Here is an 18,988-nt window from a genome sequence, read left to right as displayed (position 1 = left end):
CCTGGGCCGTTATTCTCCCTCTGTGTGGGATAGGGTTGTGCAGGTACTGTCCGGAGGAGGCACGGACCGTCCTCTCCAAAGCTATAGCAGCTGGGAGAGACGCAGCTATTGCCTCATAGAGACTATATGAAAACTACACTATTCATAGCAATTCTTGCAAACTAGCCCAGCAGCATAGTGTGTCTTGTCCTTAGTGCTGGATTACACAGATGTATCAGATGTTAGGTTTTAGACAGCAAAATTAGTACACGTTCTTAGAAGGCAGATTGTAAATGCGAGAGAGGGCAAGTTCCAACTAAGAACAAAAAAAATCTATGTAGTATGCTCATGATATTAAGTGGTTTGTGTGAAAGAAAGATTGAGAAATACAATCAGCTTGAATCATTACGAGTTAAAACTAATTTATCCAAATGAAAGTTTGACTATATGGAGAAGTATGACAGAAAAGAAATGCCTTTTATTTTATTATTTAAAGTAACATGGTAATAAAAGTGCGTTGGTAATGTGCTCAATGTTTTTTTTCAAGTGTGAGAAAGGATGTCACACAAGTTCACGTGTTGGCATGGGCATTAAATCTTCAGCAGCAGCCCAGATGGCACAGAATTAATATAGTATAAATTGTTGCTCCTCTTGAAGTAATGCTCAGCTACACCCATGTTAATTAAATAATAGTCTCTTACTCCCTTAAACATACTACAGGTTATTCCTCTTTGAAAATGTGTGGGAGCAGATGGTGAAGACCGAATCATTGTTACTCATGACTGATGAAACAAAAGGTGCTGTATCACTAATATTTACTTGCATTTTTAATAAAGCTTGCTATTATCAATGCAGTCATCGAGTAGCTCTCCAAATCACATGTATTGTTATTTCCCATCTCTGTTATGGTTAGCTTCCCGCCATCAGAAGGATGAAAAGCGGAGGCAGCCCTAGTTTTATGCGACACAATAGGCTTTCAAACTACTGAGAAATCTTGCCAGGGAGTACATTAACCCCGTATGCTATCTAACAAGCTAGCTGTTGTAACAAAAAGCTGGCAGAAGCTCTTACAGCTGAAACAGGCTAGAAAACAGTGCTTGCTGCCTGTAGCCAAAATTTGGCCCAGGCCTGCTAGAAGACGCATTCACATTTTTAGATACCCCTGAGAAATGTGTGTCTGAGTAAAACAATATCTTTCCCTGCCACCGGTCTCTGCAAAGAGGCCAGGAACTTAAAGATCTTTAAGTCCGACATCCTGCCCTTCATTTTTTTTGTATTAAGGATCACTATTTGAAGTTACAGTAACGTGCTCTCCTGCAGGGTATTTCATCTTCCGGTGCTTTCACAGTGGGGCCTTCATTGGCCTTTAAATCCTTTTTTTTAATTCACCTGTAGGAGTATGAGCAGGAACCAGGCACATGGGGCAGGAAGGAAGCCCAGACTCACAGAACTTGTGGGTCATGATGTTTGGCTTGCATTTTGCAATCGCAAAATATATTAAAGTCCTTTAAAGTGGTTTCGTTCAAAGTGTGTGGCCCAGTTAAAACCGAACAAAAGCAATTCCCAAAACATGGGCTCGGTAGAAATCAACTAAAATTTACCTCATCTAATGCGTGATGTGTGGATGTTGTTAGGGCTGGCATGGAGGGGCTCAGTCAGGAAGAGAGACTATGGATCTAAGGCTCTTTAAATGTAAAGTGAAAGCACTTGTTGTACACTTCTATGTAATGAAGGGACCACACTTCAAATTTCCTCAGGGGGAGCTCGGAAGCAAAAGGGAGGAAGGGGTTGAAGGTGGGTGCATGGTAGAAGGGTGACTTGGTGAGGGAAACAGAGATAAACCCCCTAAAAAAAGCATATTGTCTTTAAGCCAGGAGGTGACGTAGCATCCAAATCTGCTGACCTTAGAGCTGGGGAACAGGGTTCGAGCCTCGGCGTCCACTGTAATTATTAGCAAATCACTGCATGGATCTATTAATGAAAAATAAATAAATAAACTGCGATCTCAGAGGGGCGGTTCAAGGGGTGGGGAGAGACAAATGAAAAAAAAAAAAACACGGTAGAGACGGCCACGCACTGTAGCATCTGAAAAAAATAGTGCAGAGAATCATGCCTGAGCAATTCAAAGTAAACAAGCCGGCCACAAAGTAAACATAACACGGGAGGCGGAAGTGCACGACATATGCCCTTGTAATGCTGATGAGTATGAAACCAAGAAATACAAGTGTAAAGTCTTAGGAAGCAGCCACTGCAATGGCTTCCCATGAGTGCTGTGAATATTAATAAGTAAATAGTTATCTGAACTGCTAATGAAAGCTCCTGTGTTAGGACACATGTAAAAGGGCCAGTCCTCATGGGAGTTAACAACAGAAGACAGGGAGGTACTAAGGAGGGACTAATAAGCCTATTAATAAATCAGAAAGCAACATTTACAATGCACAATGTCTCAAACCAATGGAAAATGTGGGCGGAGCTTCAAGTCCATACCTGAATACAGCATGTCTTGAAGAGACCGCGCAATTGCTGCCTAGGCAAGACCTTAAAAGAGAAGGACATACGTTTAAAAAAAAAAAAAATTCCAGACCCAACCACTAGATGGTGGAATAATGCACAGCATGTGATTCTAAACATTACTCAAGCTGCAAAACTACACCGACCGGTAAGAAACTAATTTTCCAATTGGATCCACCCCTTAGGCCATCCTTTTGTGCTGCATCAAATAAATATCAACAGTGCATCCCGAGAGCAGGGTTTGCATGCTTTATTCAGCACTCTCTTTGAAGAAGGAACACCTAGCATTACCAGACTACTTGAATCTTTTTTTTTAAACTGTGAAAATGCGTCTAAACTGATGTCAATACAAGATGGGGTCCCACTCAGCACTTTGAAGCCCTACTTATACACAGACTAAACAGGACCTTGCTACAATGATTCCTGAATCTTAACCGGAGTGACCTGAGCTTCCTGAAAGCTGAGACTACTAAGCCTGATGCTCTGCTGGCCTGCCATGCTGTTGCTGACTTGGCGATGTGGAAGTCCCTGGCCAGCTCAGAGGGCCCATAAATGGTGACCTAGAATGACCGCATGCCCTCTCTACTGCTTAACAGAGATTGGGTATGGCGTCTGAAAATCCATGTGTAAATTCAAGTAAGTCAGCAATAACTCTTCTGCTGAGTACTCTTTCCCCTTTGTTGTCCTTGTTTTGATTGTCCACCTTTGTGGGGACCAGCTTAACCTCTGCACCCTTTCTGAGCACCTGATAGCCTGCATTTGGCGCAGCTTTGAAAACAGGCCCATAACCACCCGTAGTGGCATGAAAAAAGTGTACTAGAGACACATTTAGAGAGTCCCATGACCTTGTCTTGTAGAAGGTTCAGATATTCTTGTGTGTGCCTGTGGGTCGACACCCCAATGTCCCCCATATATCATAGCCTTGGCTATCTCCTTTGAGTAGTAAGACCTGTCTCTTATACCTTTTAGAAATGGAAGTATTGACCCAATAGCACTAGTACTCTTGGCATGGAATATATTCAACTTCAAAGGCATTAGGAAACATAACCCAGGAGACACATTTAGTTCCTGCGTAAATATCTCTTAAGTGGCCACAGATGCTCTCGATTTTAACACGTTGGTCTTGTATTTCTCTTCAATTAGGTTTTGTTACATTGTGTTCTTCTTTTTTGCAGTTTTATACATCGTGGACTGAAGCAGAAGGCTTTGCAGCGCTTTATATGAGCACCAATTACATTACACAAAGTTTGCGTTTATTTAATTTTCAAAGCAGTTCTCAATGTTTGCAAATGTGTTATACTACACATGGTCTCAAATTTCAGCAGGATGCATGGAAGCCAACCTTCCATTGCAACTATCAGTGCTCATCTTTCTAGTCATTAGGGAGCACCTGCAACTTTACATCAAATATTGCTTAGTTGTTTCTGTAACTTTACGGACCAGGGGAAACGCCTGATGGGTTCACACAGGTACTTTGTATATATGCTTTAAAATGTATCAAGCCAACTGGGATATCTGAACATCTTCCACTCGCCGTAGCCGTGCTCCACGCTCCCTCCCTTCTTTTCCAACCCCACTTTTTTCCCCTTTACTCCTCTTCATTGTATACATTTTTACAACTTTGATGTTCTCTTTTTTGTGTGTCTCCTTTGACTTGGGTTATACCGAATGGATTTACAACTTTCCTATTTTCTTGTTTGTATTGTGCTTGCACATTCTTGCATAATCCATCTGTCTCTCCTCTTCCAGATAAACATGTACCTGCTGTCTCGTATCTTGTTTGGTTTGTCCCGGCTGGCAGTGCAGAAGGGCTACATCCCCGAGCCTAAGCATGACCCCTTTCCCATCTTTTCGGCTGCTGTATGGGGCATCGTCCTGTGGCTTTTTGAGCACCACCGACAGACGCTGCAGCCCTCGCTGCAGTCCTCCATGACATACCTGTATGACGATAGCAACGTGTGGCACGATGTCTCGGACTTCCTGGTTTACAACAAATCCAGTGCAGCCAAGTAATGGTTCTTCCTGTTTCATCGAAAGGACTTTGTATTTGATACATTCCAGCATCAAGGGATGGTGAAAGTGTGTCCTCCTTAGTTATCAATATACAAAAATGCAATTTTAAATGTTAATCACTTTTAGTGCCTGTACTCAACCTTTCGTTTTTCCCATTTTTTTAAATTTAATTTATGTCTACCTAGCTGTAGTTCGGTTTGCCTTTGTTTTATCTTTTGTTTTCTTTACATCTTTAACAATCTTCTCTTGCACACTTTTCTTCCTCGACTTTTTTTCTCTGTCTCCTTTTTATGCTGTTTTGCCTCACTTATATTCTTTCATTGCACACTTGTTAGCTGAGCATTCAGAAACTTTGTGAGATATTCCCAGATGCAAGCTTTTTCTTTTGCCAGCGAAATCTTAGGTTGAGCCTTGCACTACTGACTCCACTTAATTAGTGGCTCTTCCAATCCAAGTAGCATCTCTGCTAAATGTGAAGAAACCAAAGCACATAGAGCAAGAATTGCATGTTATTGGCAATTACTTAATGATAAATCATGACCTATTTAATGGTCACTCCTGTGCAAAGGACTAGATGATGGAACTATGGTAAATTAAGTAGGAAATTTACTGTTTCGACAATAATTGTTGTTACCCATTATTTAGATGAAGGGCAATATTAACGTAGTTTAAAATAAGAATGTGACAGACTGTTAAATACGCTAAATTGATGTTTGACAGCGGATTAAATCTATGGTGCAGGTTCCTGATTTCTGCTGCCTGGAATAGGTATACACAAATGATGCTTGAACCTCCTTCTACTCATTCAGAAATTCAATTTAGTTGCGATCTTGGGATGGTCGCCACATACACAGTCTCTTCTGAAAGTTCATTGCGTGTAAATTTGTATTGCACAAATTCATTGTGGATTTCCTGAAGACGTGACTGTGTATTACTGTTCTGTGGGTCAACAAGCCTGGTATTTACCCTGTAAATGGTTACAGATGTAGTAATAGCAGTCCTTATTGATATATGAATGATAGAAAGCACACCATCAGTTCAAATAGTTAATACTTTACTAATGCTCAATGGCAACGTTTTTTAGTGTACGACCCTGGTGCATTTTCTATCCAAGACATGCTAAATATGTACCTAAAGCTGGTGCCCATAGGGTGCATCACTCCCAAGATGCACTACGTGTGCACATAGAGAAAAGCAGTCCAATGTAAATCAGTTTAATCCATACTCATCCGAGTTTTAATCGTCAATATTTCATTAGAAACATGGTGATGCTATTTTTTACATTCACGTAAACCATGACAAATGTTTCTCCAACATGTGATGTTTTGGAGATTCATAACAGCGATAGTAGTGCACCTTGAGACTGATGCAACGTGTGGACACCAGCTTTAGGTAATAGTTGTACGTCTGCTTATGGGTCCTGTTAGTCTGAGTTTTTTTATATGGTTTGTATGTCACCACAATAGAAGAGCGCCTGCCTCATACTCTACTGCTAGGAGTGTGTGTTACCCGACTACTTTTAATGCTGGAGCCTCCACATCCACCACTAGAAATGACTCCAGCTCCTCAGTTTCCCCTCTACTCTTTTTTTTTTTTTTTTTTTTTTTTTTTTTTTTTTTAACCTTTATTATTACGTCAAGCAAATACAAGTATGGGCCTACAACCATCCCGGCTGGCCGCTAGTCAAGTTGTAAATACAGCAATCAGAGTAAAAATTTATAGCGGCCCGAAAACCGTGATCTAACAATTGTACAGGATATGACTTGCATCCAAGCGTACTGGCCCAATTTCAGGATTAATGAAGGTTCATTTTACAATAAGGAAAAATAAGGATCAATGCCGTACAGTCATACCTAGTTCCATGATGACAAACATGAGTCAGAAGATCCGCAGATAATGCAAGTACAATTAAAGCATTAGGGGTAAGGTATACGATTCAGGATAAACGTGAAACCAAATCATTACGTGGTGAAGCTGCGTCCCCCCCTCAAAACGAAAAGACTGCAGGGAACATGAAAACGACGGCATCAAAAGGAAGAAAAACAAAAGGGCCATAGAAACAAATAACGGACAAATGGATAGTCCCCATCCCCCTCCCCCCCACCTTGCACGCCCGCAGAAGGCCATGGCCTACCACCCCCCAGCCGCGTGCCTGTCGCCCTAAGTAGAGACCCGAAATATAGAAGCAAAGAAGAAAGAATTAAAGTAGAGAAAAGCGGAGAAGGGCCTTCGATCTCGCCACCCGGCCCCCCCCCCACCCACAGAAAACATCTTAACAGCAAAACCAATTCGCCTTGGAAACACCCATCACCTATAGCACCATCAATAAATCCCCACCGAGTGTCCCCCAAGTCACCGTCCGCCATCAATAAGTCCACCGGATCACAGGCGGTATCACCCCAGGCCTTTTCTGTCGGCAGTACCAACATACGCCCACTTATCAGACAGCTTACAGAGCGGCGTGGAGAGTACAAGCGATCCAGGCGGACCGGGCCGTGTTATCGCACCATGAGACTTCACCAACCAAAACCTAGCCGAGTACGTACGGCGGAAGTCTATCGATGTCAGTATCAACTCCAAATACATCCTCGAGCACGAACACAGTCTCATATTCCAAGGAGAGAGAGTCACACCATGCGGCAATCGCTGAGACGCCGCCGCGGCAGTCCAGGACATAGATCGACTTCGTTTCCCCGTCCGCCGAGCAGAGATGTGCCCCAACGAGTCACTCACATGTGTTTCGGTTCCATATAAGGCAATCGTAGGAGCTGGGACTTCCGGCGTTCCAACAAAATTTGGTGTAGCTGGGGTAGTCTTCAACAACACACCAGCAGACACGTCGGCGCCACCTTGAAACCGAACTGTGTCCGTGTGGAACGACGGGACAACAATGGCGGCTATTCTTTTCCCCAGGTCCCGGGCGTTACAGATCAGGGTCGCTTGTAGAGTCGTTAGAGCAGCCATTATATCTTGGGATGTGGGCTCTCTCTCATGCCGCCAGACCCCAGGACTCTCCCTCACGGCCACATTTCCATCCAGTTGTGGTCCGCGCATGAAGGCGGCAGCCGCCATTTTAGCTGATCCGGCCCTGTCCTTCTAGACCTCGCTTCGGGACCGGGCCCCACACCAGGGCGCAGCAGGAGCACCGGCGCGGGCCCAGAGAGTCAAGGCGGCCCCCCAGCGAAGAGTCACCAAAAGGCTAAACAAAATCCCTGTCGCTCCCCTGGAGCCGCTCGCCGATTCTCGGGGAGCCGCTGATTATGTCCAGCCGTGCAGCCAGAAAGGGGGGCCCGTTATCATGAGCACCCCTCGATCTCGCCTTGCTGCGCTTCTCCTCGAGGCACTGCGCGGGGTGGACTGAGTCGTCGCCCTCACCACCGGCCCATCTGACCTCCGACGCCTTCCAGCCGGCCCCGCGCCTCCACCAGTGGCCGCTGTTGTTGCAGTCCCGGCCGGTTGCTCTCAGCACTCGACACCCCGGTCTCAACGCCGTGTGGGCCGCAGAACTGTCGGGGACATATCACCGGATCTGCAGCACGTAGGAGCCCCAGGAGCAAACGGTGAGTAAAGGTTCTCCTTCGCCTAATTAAATACGCCAACTCAACTCAGGATAAGTACCAGGATGTATGTGGGGGGTGAGAGGATTCACGGAGCCGAGCGACTATGCGGCCATCTCGGATGCAGGCTTGGCTCCTCCTTCCCCTCTACTCTTACCTGCCTTTATTGTTGTTTGCTTAAGTACATGATCCAACATCTTTTTTGTGCTTTTACTATCTGTTGCTTCACAGCACGGCTTTCCCTCTAGAAATATCAGTTCACAAACCGAGTGGCCTCTCAAGACTCTGAATTTATGCAATGCCCATTCATGGGGGCCATCAAAAAAGCTCAAAGTTCATTCACCAAGATCACTTTGCGGGAAGCTGCATGTCTTGTGACTTGATCACATCTTTAAATCTCCGGAATAATGGTGAAGCATGTCACTCTGTGCTTGTGGCACCCTATCTTGAATTTTTGGAAATCCTCTATGGAAAGGACTTTAAAACCTATTTTGGTGCTATGGGCAGAGTAGTATTTGGCATCTTACACAGGTCTCTTCAGACATGAAACTATACAGTATCACATTAGATTATAGATTGCTTTTGTTTTCTGCATCTTACTTTAACGTTATGTGATAAACTAACCTAAAAGTCGTGTTAGTTTGGACATAGGTATGTAACGATTTCAGGTTTGCGATCGTTTTTCCTTGAAAAGATGATAATGAATCAGTCAAAACTGAGACCGAATAAGTGTAATCCAACGACAATAATGGGTACTGTATACATACATGTATGAGAGCACAAGGTGTGTATTTTGGTGATACTAATAGAGACCTATTAACCCAGACGTCACCACTCACCCAATACAGTCTCATCCAGCAAACAACCTGCCACAATTATTACTGTTAGGTCCAACTAACTCAAAATATCAGCACAAAAACTTAAACGGTTCAATATATAACAACTCAATTTATTAAAAAGTTGTTTACAAAGTAAAAAACATTGCAGACTATAATCATAAAGTTTGCACAAAATTCATATAATGAAAAAAGAATTAAAAGCACATGACGAGAGTTAAAAAAAAAACATTAATCTTTGTCATCACAGACCATATCCGTCTATACAGATTGTTCAGATGAACCTTGATCCTAAACAAACAATCAGCATCTAGGGAAACATCAATTTGACGGATTAATGGAAGACAGGCTTCGACACGTTTCGATGGTTATGTTGTTTCGACCATCTTTATCAAGACTATACTGGATATGCTCTCGGATCAAACACATTCAAAAGCCACTTTCAGTGGTAGTATGTCTACTTAGGAAGCTTCTGCAATGATCCAGTTCCCAGCCAATAATTCAAAGACATGGTAGGCACGTTTTATGAATACGTATAGTAGATCTTGACAGATTTCTGCTCATCCGTAAAGACTGCGTAAGTACATAACAAATCTCGTAATAATGCTACTTTAGGCCTCCTTGGTTGGCTCCAAATAGGGCAAGTTGTTTTAAAAAAATAATAATAATGAGGGACTCCTCCTCTGATGAACACGATATGTTCTGGTCCTCTAGGTATGAAGATTATATGCCTCGCAGTGACTGTATCTGAGGAAACCGGCGGCGTACCTATGCGTCTGTCCTTATCTTCTAGTTAATCGATGATGTATGTACTATACACAGAAACGGAACACAGTGGCAGAAGTCATGAATTGTAAGCAATAACTCAGAAGTCCTACATTGTGCAGTGGTTCGCTGTTGCTACGTTAGACATCTCGGTCATGTACAGTGATTAATTCCAGGACAATATATTGGTTTCACAGAGCACAGTTTATTGGCCTAGTGGAAGAAGGTATTATTTGTGTGTGAGATTTGTATTTAGTTTTTTTAATTTAAAAACAAACGCATACAATAAGCATTGAGATGGATGCACGTATTCATAGCTGCCAAATTTTCAGATTGCATTTGTGTGACATTTCCATTGCTTCAGTGTACTTATGGGTGACATTCAACTGCCAAATAAGAGTGTCACTTTCTCACGTATAAAACCAAGCATTTAAGTCTATGGAAAGAGCGAAATATCAGAAATAAGGCCCTTTTGGCCAATAAGAAGCTATAAAAGATCCAAACTGCTGCAGAACTGGTTCATTGTAAAGTGACTGACCTACTGCCCCTTTCTAAGACAATAGATACAGGGACGGCATCCAAGCAGTATTTCATGATGTCAAAAGACTTGACTTTTACAACTGCATAGGGCTTGAAACTGCCACACAGATGATCATTTGTCGCAATTAAAATAATTTACAATCATTAAATGCAAATTGTAATGCCCACTTTTTACAAGCAGCAGACCAGGGCAGTGATTATAGCTCGTTAGGTACGACCTGCAGCTGATGATGAATCTTTATTTGCAGTGGGCCTTAATCAGCACCTTTGTGATCCTTCCATTCTTCTGCAGTGGGCCTTAATCGGCACCTTTGTGAGATTTCCATTTTTCTGCTGTGGGCCTTAATCTGCACCTTTGTGATCCTTCTATTCTTCTGCAGTGGACCTTAATCTGCACCTTTGTGATCCTTCCATTCTTCTGCTGTGGGCCTCAATTAGCACCTTTGTGATCCTTCTATTCTTCTGCGGTGGGCCTAAATCGGCACCTTTGTGATCCTTCCATTCTTCTGCTGTGGGCATCAATCAGCACCTTTGTGATCCTTCTATTCTTCTGCTGTGGGCCTCAATCAGCACCTTTGTAATCCTTCTATTCTTCTGCTGTGGGCCTCAATCAACACCTTTGTGATCCTTCTATTCTTCTGCTGTGGGCCTTAATCTGCACCTTTGTGATCCTTCCATTTTTCTGCTGTGGGCCTTAATCAACACCTTTGTGATCCTTCCATTCTTCTGCTGTGGGCATCAATCAGCACCTTTGTCATCCTTTTATTCTTCTGCTGTGGGCCTCAATCAGCACCTTTGTGATCCTTCTAATCTTCTGCTGTGGGCCTTAATCTGCACCTTTGTGATCCTTCTATTCTTCTGCTGTGGGCCTCAATCAGTACCTTTGTGATCCTTCTATTCTTCTGCTGTGGGCCTTAATCAGCACCTTTGTGATCCTTCCATTCTTCTGCTGTGGGCCTCAATCAACACCTTTGTGATCGTTCTATTCTTCTGCTGTGGGCCTCAATCAGCACCTTTGTGATCGTTCTATTCTTCTGCAGCTGGTCGTCCACTACTTTGGCCTGGGATAGCCGGGACTCAGTGCATTGTGCCAGTCTATGATGCGTACTTCATGCCTGAGAAGGCCGGCACTGAGGGCGCTTTCCCTGAATAGACAGAGCACCCGAGGGATGCCCTCTCATGGCGCACATGTGGCAGTGCTATTGTTGTTGGTTTAATTGGGGTGACAAAATGTAATTCCCAGGAGGCTGTAGGGTAAACATTCTGCACTGTAATGTGCCCCACGCACCGCTTCCTCCGACCACCACACCACGTCACTAAGGGGTTAACTGCGCCACTTGTCTGATGCCGCCTCAACCAATTATTAATCAGAAAACAGGAGGGCTCAGCTAGACCAAACCAAAGCTGGACAGACTCGCTGCACTTCTGTAAGGAGCAAAGAAATGCTTAATTCTGTCACTGTGAGTGACTGATCAACCCTCTCCGAGGATCCAGATGAGGCATCCCAGAGAGCCTGTGTCTGTTAGTAGATTTGTTTGCACGCTACTGTGGAAACAATATATTACCAGTCAAACTACTGGTGTAGCCACCATAGCAACGAGTCCGGGCCCACAGCGGCCAAGTAAATTCATTGACTAGGGAAGGCTGCAGGACAGTGAAGCCGGGCTCCTTTTGCTTATTCCTGTAGTGCCTCAAAAGCGCACAGTCACAAGAGAACTGAAATGCCTGCCTCTTGCATTTTAGTGCGGTGATGCGAACACCAGCATTAAAATGTTATTCTAACCCCTGATGCTTATACTTGGTAAAGCTGCGTATTTATCAATTTATTCTGGAATTACTTTTGTTAAAATATACATGTATGTCCGCTTATAACTTCAGCCTCCGTCCTTCATAGTTGAGTGAACTGAGCAGGCAAGTGATTGCTCAAAACCTAACAGCCTCTCAAGGAAGAAGTATGCCCTTTTAGCTTTCTCAGAGCACAGCAGTAGGGAACACCCTGTGTGCGACTGGCAGGACTTCGCTAAAGCCCATATTTAGTATTTCCGATGCTGCTGAACACTGAAGACCCCACCGTGTTCTGATTGTGGAATAAGTAGGGCTTGGCCTCAGATATTTTTTGAAGTTTTGAGGTATAACCATAACACCACTGCAACAGTTTTTTTAAATCTAGGAAATGTATAAGCTTTTTGTAGTTACATAACATACATTGGTAAAGTATCTTAGTACAAAACCATAAAGTCCCTAAATTCGAGGTTTTCTTTAGTGTTTTTTTATGATGTTCTTTGACTCCTGCCAGCAGTGTACAGGTGGCCTTGGGTGGCTTGATAAATCAAGAGTTGTGTTGCTCTTGGGCCCCGTTAAGTTTCAGATAGCTTCTTATGAGAGGTTTGTGCCAAGTCTTCACTGGGGTTACGAGTATAAACAATCCAAAATACCTTTTGCTGTGGTTTAACTAGTGGATGTGAGGTGCACTCTGGTTTAGTGAATTATGTAATATATTTATAATCATTCAATTCAAAGAACTTTATTTGGTCAATAGAACATTGAAGTGCATATGCATAATAACATTTCATTAATACAGTAAAACAAATCCTAATAGCACAGGGTCGAACCCCCACAACCACATTTATAAATAACGTCGTTTGGTGCCTGTGCCCCATACATTATACAACAATAAATACAAATTTAAATGTTAATCAAAACAAATATGTGGCATAATACAAATATTAAAAAAGGACTTAAAATGTGTGTGTATTTCAGCAGTCTGAATTCCTCTGCACAGTGCTGTGTGCCTAAGTTTCTACATAGCTGTAGCAACCAGCGATGCCTAGCCTTCCTTTAACCAGCACAGAAAGAGTATGTGATGTTTGGTCTCCTCTGCAATACTGCATGCCTGGCAACCTAAAGAAATTGTGCCAGCCCATTTGTTAGTGAAGGCATGCAACAAGAGAACCCGTGACTGAATTGCAAGTATAACTTCCAACCTAGGGCAGGTTGAATATCATCCAAAACAGGCTCTAAGTTTGTACTGGTCATTAATTCTCAGGAACACAGCAGTTAATGAGCCTGTTGCTTGGCTCCCCAGTAGCTGTGCAAATTTACTCTGGCTATAGCTCCAGGCCGGTTCCTTTTTAGAAATCGTGGGACAGACTGCTTCTGCGTTATACCAAAGCTGTGCTCTACCCATGGCCAAATTGTGTTCCTGACGTGCTATCCAAAGTAATTTTCCTGCACCATGTAGGCTCCGAACCACCCCGAGCCTATTCTCTCTGGACCTCCTAGTCCATTAAGATCACATGACCACAAATATTTTACCACAGCCCGATTTTGCAGTCTGTTGTACATTTTGCCCATCTACATATAATCTTGCATCAGACCTCTCATGAGCCTTTGTGAGTTATGCACTGAGCCTATTTAAATGAGCGGTCATAGGACAACACTCCTGTCCCTCCAAAAAAGGTTTTATTTTTCGCTGTTCCTCATCTCATTGGGAGTGTGAGGCAAAATGGCAGATATGATGCTGGAAACTGCATCTACATCCCCATTGTAGCCATGCATGCAGGAAAGGAACCTGCTGAAGCAGATTAAGAATTGGCTGCCAATTTAGGTTAACCTGCCTGCCACCATTTTGATGCTTCACCTTCGTGACAGACCATCATAAAAGCCTGTGGTGGCCTGTTATGGATGTAAAGCAAAGTTTATGGCATGCTGTTTGAAAATTCCAACCATGGCATGGAACGCTACAGTGTTGGCCCCGGAAATGTTCTCTAAATTTGGGAGTAAATTTCCAAAATGTACATTTAGTGTAGGGACTGACTAAGCAGGTGGCATCAGACACGTTAGTCAAGAGGGGCAGGACATGGGAGTGTCTGGATGCCTCAGACACGGGGGGGGGGGGGGAGGGAGGGGGTGTGGTGGCAAGGAGACAAAGAATCAAACTCGAAGTGTGAAAATGGTGACAAAAGAGAAGGAATCTGAAAAGCCGCCAAAGGGGCAGGATAGGTTTGATTACAAAAAGTAAAGCAAAGTTTCATTCACACACGTCTCTTCAAGAATGTGACGGTAAAGATACTGGCCAACGTGGTGCATAGCTCCAGAGTTGGCTCCCTACCCTCGGCCTGAACTGTCGAGGCAGTGCTTTCTCTAGACCACCATAAGAGACAAACCTCTGTGGCGTCAGCCATGTGCAGTGAGGGTTGGGTGCAGAGTGCCAGCCCCTGCTTAGCATGCCCTTTGGCTGCCTGCATAACTTTTCTCCATTTGTTTACTCATTTATTTTTTATATTTAGTGGAAATTTGCATAATGTTTTTTAATTGTGCTTTTCAAAATGGGTAAAAAAAAATATCTTTATCAATCACATTTGAGGAAAAAGTATCTGGCGTAAATCCATCTAGTAATTTTGGATGTAGGTTTGAGCAACATTTCCTATAGGAGTTAAAATAGGAAAACACTGTTTTTTCTTCTGCCCCTGTAACGCTTTTCCTCTGCACAGACATACACACACTTTCATTTTTTTTAACATATCTTGTGGCATTTTATAGTATACAACGCAGTGACATGATCTCCGCACTTTGCAGTATCAGGTTCAACAAGGTCCTAACATTGCAACAACTGGTGAAGAGTCGATATTCGGGGCACACGTGTACAATGCGGTTAAAGTTACATTCCCCTATAAATAAAGTAATCATTCCATAATATCCACCCTGACCTTCCCTACTGGATTGTCCCGTTCACTTATCTGGATGGATTTTGCATCTCGACCCAGATACCCCTCTTGCTCAGTCGTCATGCCCTCACAGTCAGCTTCACCTTCCTCTACTGCTCCCAGGTCCTACCCCTGGGTATCTGCAGTCCGAGCAGGTCTCTTCCTGAACTCGCAGTGCTTGTCAAAAGCTTTCAGATGGACATTTCTAGTGGCCATTATAAATAAACACAGGACAACCACTTAAACGTAACCAAACTGTCTTTGAAGTGTTGCCACTAGTCAATATAGGGGTCTGGCTCAAAAGCATATGTCTCAGTCTCCCTGACAGTCCCCCCCAATAAGGAGATGTCCCTCGCAGGGGTGTGTGCCCAGGGACACATGGTGTAGAATCAATGTCCGTGGGAGAGATCCCCAAGGTCCTAGAAGGGGTGGTTTTTATCACCCCAGGTACAAGGACAGTCTCCCTGGTAAGTAGCTCCAAGTCTCCTCTGTTTCATATCCTCTGTAACCGTCGTGTGTTGCAGAGGATCCTCTCCCTCTATGCCACTCCCCCTCCATAGTTTGCATGCCTTTCGGTGTCTTCAGCTGAGCTTTTCCAATTCCCGAGCACCTCTGATCACAATCCCGATATGGGGTGCATACCTATGTCCCTAGCAACTTCCTGAATGAGGGCCCTCTTCTCAGCTCTAACAAAGAACGTGACATGTTTTACCCACACCTCTATCTTAGGCCCCATTTCCATGCTAGCCCTATACGTTGTTTGCTAGGGTCAGTGCTAAATCTAGGAACTTGGTCCTACTTTCTTCGCCTTCGGTCTAAAGAATCGTCCCCGAAGACCTATGTCTAATATGCAGACAAGTCTGCGACCCAATGCCATGTTCATTGCATGTACTACTCCCTCCAAGAATGGCCTCAATCTGGGACAGTTCCAAGTCATATGCCCAAAGTCAGCATTTGGACGTGTGTATCTGGGACACAGGAGCTACGCCCACCATAAATGACCTGAATCCTGTGCGGTGGTAAATGGGTCATATGTACATAATTAAATTGGGTAAATTTGAGCCTCTTATTTCTTGATACCCATTTGGGATATGCTAGTACCTTACCACACTCTCTGTCCTATAGGTTTTGTCCCAGCAAATCCCCCACCAGGTTCCGTGCAGTGCCCAAGATCAACAGGAGCTGAAGTATTGCATGTGATTCGAGTTCCTGTCTACCACTGGACCGCAAATCCCCAAATGATCGCGTCAATGCTTCATAAGTCAGGAACAGACCTGGGAGTTGGTCATATTGTATTAGGTCCTCCAGTGGGATCAATGTTCCCAACTGTAAAAGTTGCCCATTGTAATTAAATCTGTGTCCGTCCATGCCGTAATCTGTTTGACTGTATAAAAGGTGAGCAGATCTCTATGGGGGAGTCCCACCAATGGCAATGCCGGAGCATACAGTGGAGTCCCTGAAGTTCTTTGTAAGCATCTTCTCCAATACTTTAGTGCTACAGACCACAGCACTCCTGGCCATGGAATCTCAACTTTCTGGGACAAGAGCTTCGCCAGCCAAGCACCTTGATGGGCAGACAGTTTCACATGACCTAGTTCCTCCTGATTGAGCTGTAGAGTAGAGCTCGAAATCAGGGGGCCCCAGGCCACCTTTATCAGGGGGATGCCTGAGAATATCCAATGGCACTCTCTGGTGGCAGCCATCCCACACAAGTTCCCTAAGCAGGGCATCCGAGTGTTTAAACCAGGAGCCGGGAATTTTGACTGGGAGATTAGTAAAGAAATGTGACGATTTATCAACATGACCATCTAAGACATAGGTACCTGGGCCATGACAGGTAATTTCAAGGAACGCCGAAAATGTACACTGGATTTAAACGACTGAAGAGCACCCCCCAAATACCTTAATGTTGGCTGAGACCAACTCAGGCCGTGTGGCATATGAGCAGGTCTCAGGGGGTCAGCCATGACCGGAAATAGCCATTATGAAGTAATGGGGTAACCCAATCAGTGTCCTTGGACCTGGGTATCGAGTGTACAGAAAACAATTGCTCATGGACCTTTCTTTTTACAAACCAAGCAATTTTACGGGGAAATTTATAGTTTAGAAATAACAATGCATGCATACAGTCGGCTAAAGGTTATTCCATCCAAGCAAAAAAATCTTTGATGTGCATCAGGCCTAAAAACATACTTGGCATCTGTTAGTTTTTATAAAATATATATTTATTGTTCACAAATTCATTTCAAGAAATGGTAGACACTCTAACATGCTCATTGTTAAGGAAGAGAGGTTGCTCCAAAGGAGGAGTGCAGGGAAAATGTGATCAAGTGTGAATTGAATAAAAGTAAAAGAAAGGAAATTGAAAGTAAAAAAAGGATCAAAAATCCATCGATAAAGTTGTTCTAGACGTAACTGATAACAAAACCAGTCACATTAAGCCTGTCCAACATAAATTAATTTTCAAATAATTAATTAAATTAATTTACAAACGGCACAGAGAGATATCATCTGTAGCTCGAGCAGGGTAATGGGGACGCGTGGTACAGGCATACTAGGAGGGGTAGGCGTTGACTTTTCGACCAGACTTAAAAGCATGGAGGGTAATTAGTTCCTCAGCTGGCGGGTCTTCCTCAGGACAAAGGACAGAGGGGAGACAACCTTTTCAAGGTGTTCGTAGATCAAGGCTCCCGGGTAGCAACTCCTACTCATGTTTCGGTTTAGAGACCCAATGTTCCAAAATTCGAAAAAGATGGGATCATCCTCATAGATCCATTTAAAAAATAGGTGAAACCATCGCCATCCGCACTAGAGTTGTGGCCTAGAGAGAAAATATCAGGAGGTCTTTAGCCGATGGTGAACTGCTAATTGAAGCGAATCAATCGCCACCTACATTTATTGCAGCCCAGGGCGAAGTCAGCGCCTTGCACGACAGGGTAGAACTGACTCGAACAAAGAAGAGTCACTACTGAATGCTGTCTACGCAATTGGTGATCCAGGCATTGACATTTTTACCTACCTGTTCTAGGTAGGTGGCAGTAGCAGGGTTGGAGGTGATGAGGGTGTTTTAGCCCAGCTGGTCTCTGAGATTTTATTCCACCTCCGGTGTAAGGTGTTGGTATCTTGGGGGTGATACCCAAGGGGATTATGGAAGGAGCGTTTGAGCAAATCAAACACTCACCCCCAGTCAACTTATCTGGGTTTAATCCATCATCATTCTTTAGCTCACTCCACCACCCTAGTTCAGACATGGCCATATGCAAATCAATCAGACCCTATGCCTCCTGGGAACAGTCCAGCCCGAACTGCCAAGCCATGTCTTCCCTGGACTGGAAACAAGCTTCCTTGGGCCGGTTTCGGATTCATAATCCTCATCAGCCAGGCTATCTTGAATCCAGTGGTAGAGTGAGCAAGGGACCCACGTCTGGGCATACCCTGCCAACTCAGGGCGAACAAAGCGATACCTAAGAGAATGATGGACGAAACCGGTCCCAGGATGCTTGTTTCCGGTCCAGGGAAGACATGGCTTGGCTGTTTGGGCTGGACTGTTCCCATGAGGCACAGGGTCAGACTGATTTGCATATGCCCATGTCTAAACTGGGGTGGTGGAGTGAGCTAAAGAATGATGATGGATTATACCCAGATCAGTTGACTGGGGTGAGTGTTTGATTTGCTCAAGCACTCCGTCCATCATCCCCTTTGGTATCGGTATCTTGGGGGTAGCGGTCCAAGGGCTGGAGATACTGAAGTGTACGATGGAGTGATCAGTCCGTGTGAGTTCTGTGACATGGTTGTATATGACGCGATTGCTGGAGGTGAAAGTTGTGTCCTGCAGTTTGTAGAGTCGTGAACGATCTGAGTCAATCCGAGCCTGCTCATACCGTCGAGGAGTTGTGCAGTGTTTTTGTCAGTGGGGCCGTAGATTTGGAAATTTAGGTTGGTGAGGAAGAATTAGACATTGGAGTCTAAGGCTATGGGTGCAGTGAAGTCTGAGATGGTGTTGCAGAAACTGGAGCGCAGGCCTTGGTGTCTGTATGCAAGGGTGTCTGATGGTGGTCTTGTCGTCCTTGCCGTCCTTGAA

The 18,988-nt window shown here is 44.1% G+C and overlaps 1 protein-coding gene across 2 annotated transcripts in view; it reads left to right on the top strand.

Annotated features, from left to right (window-relative positions):
• The window catches only part of PXMP4 (peroxisomal membrane protein 4), a 105,758-nt gene extending 92,809 nt beyond the window's left edge, over positions 1 to 12,949 (top strand). Inside the window, exons 4-6 of one of the 2 annotated variants that reach the window (XR_015297610.1) lie at positions 4,240 to 6,072; positions 8,188 to 10,506; positions 10,948 to 12,949. Coding sequence is in view for 1 of the 2 variants with exons in the window: in XM_086932383.1 (XP_086788509.1) it covers positions 4,240 to 4,503 (264 nt within the window). In the remaining variant the exon portion in view is untranslated. Of the gene's footprint in view, positions 1 to 4,239; positions 10,507 to 10,947 lie in introns of those variants that run through there. The other variant, XM_086932383.1, reaches the window with a different exon arrangement.
• Positions 12,950 to 18,988: the final 6,039 nt, after the last annotated feature.

This window comes from Lissotriton vulgaris, chromosome 7, assembly GCF_964263255.1.
Source record: "Lissotriton vulgaris chromosome 7, aLisVul1.2, whole genome shotgun sequence".
Classification (NCBI taxonomy): domain Eukaryota; kingdom Metazoa; phylum Chordata; class Amphibia; order Caudata; family Salamandridae; genus Lissotriton; species Lissotriton vulgaris.
This window is presented reverse-complemented; position numbering and strand designations above follow the sequence as displayed.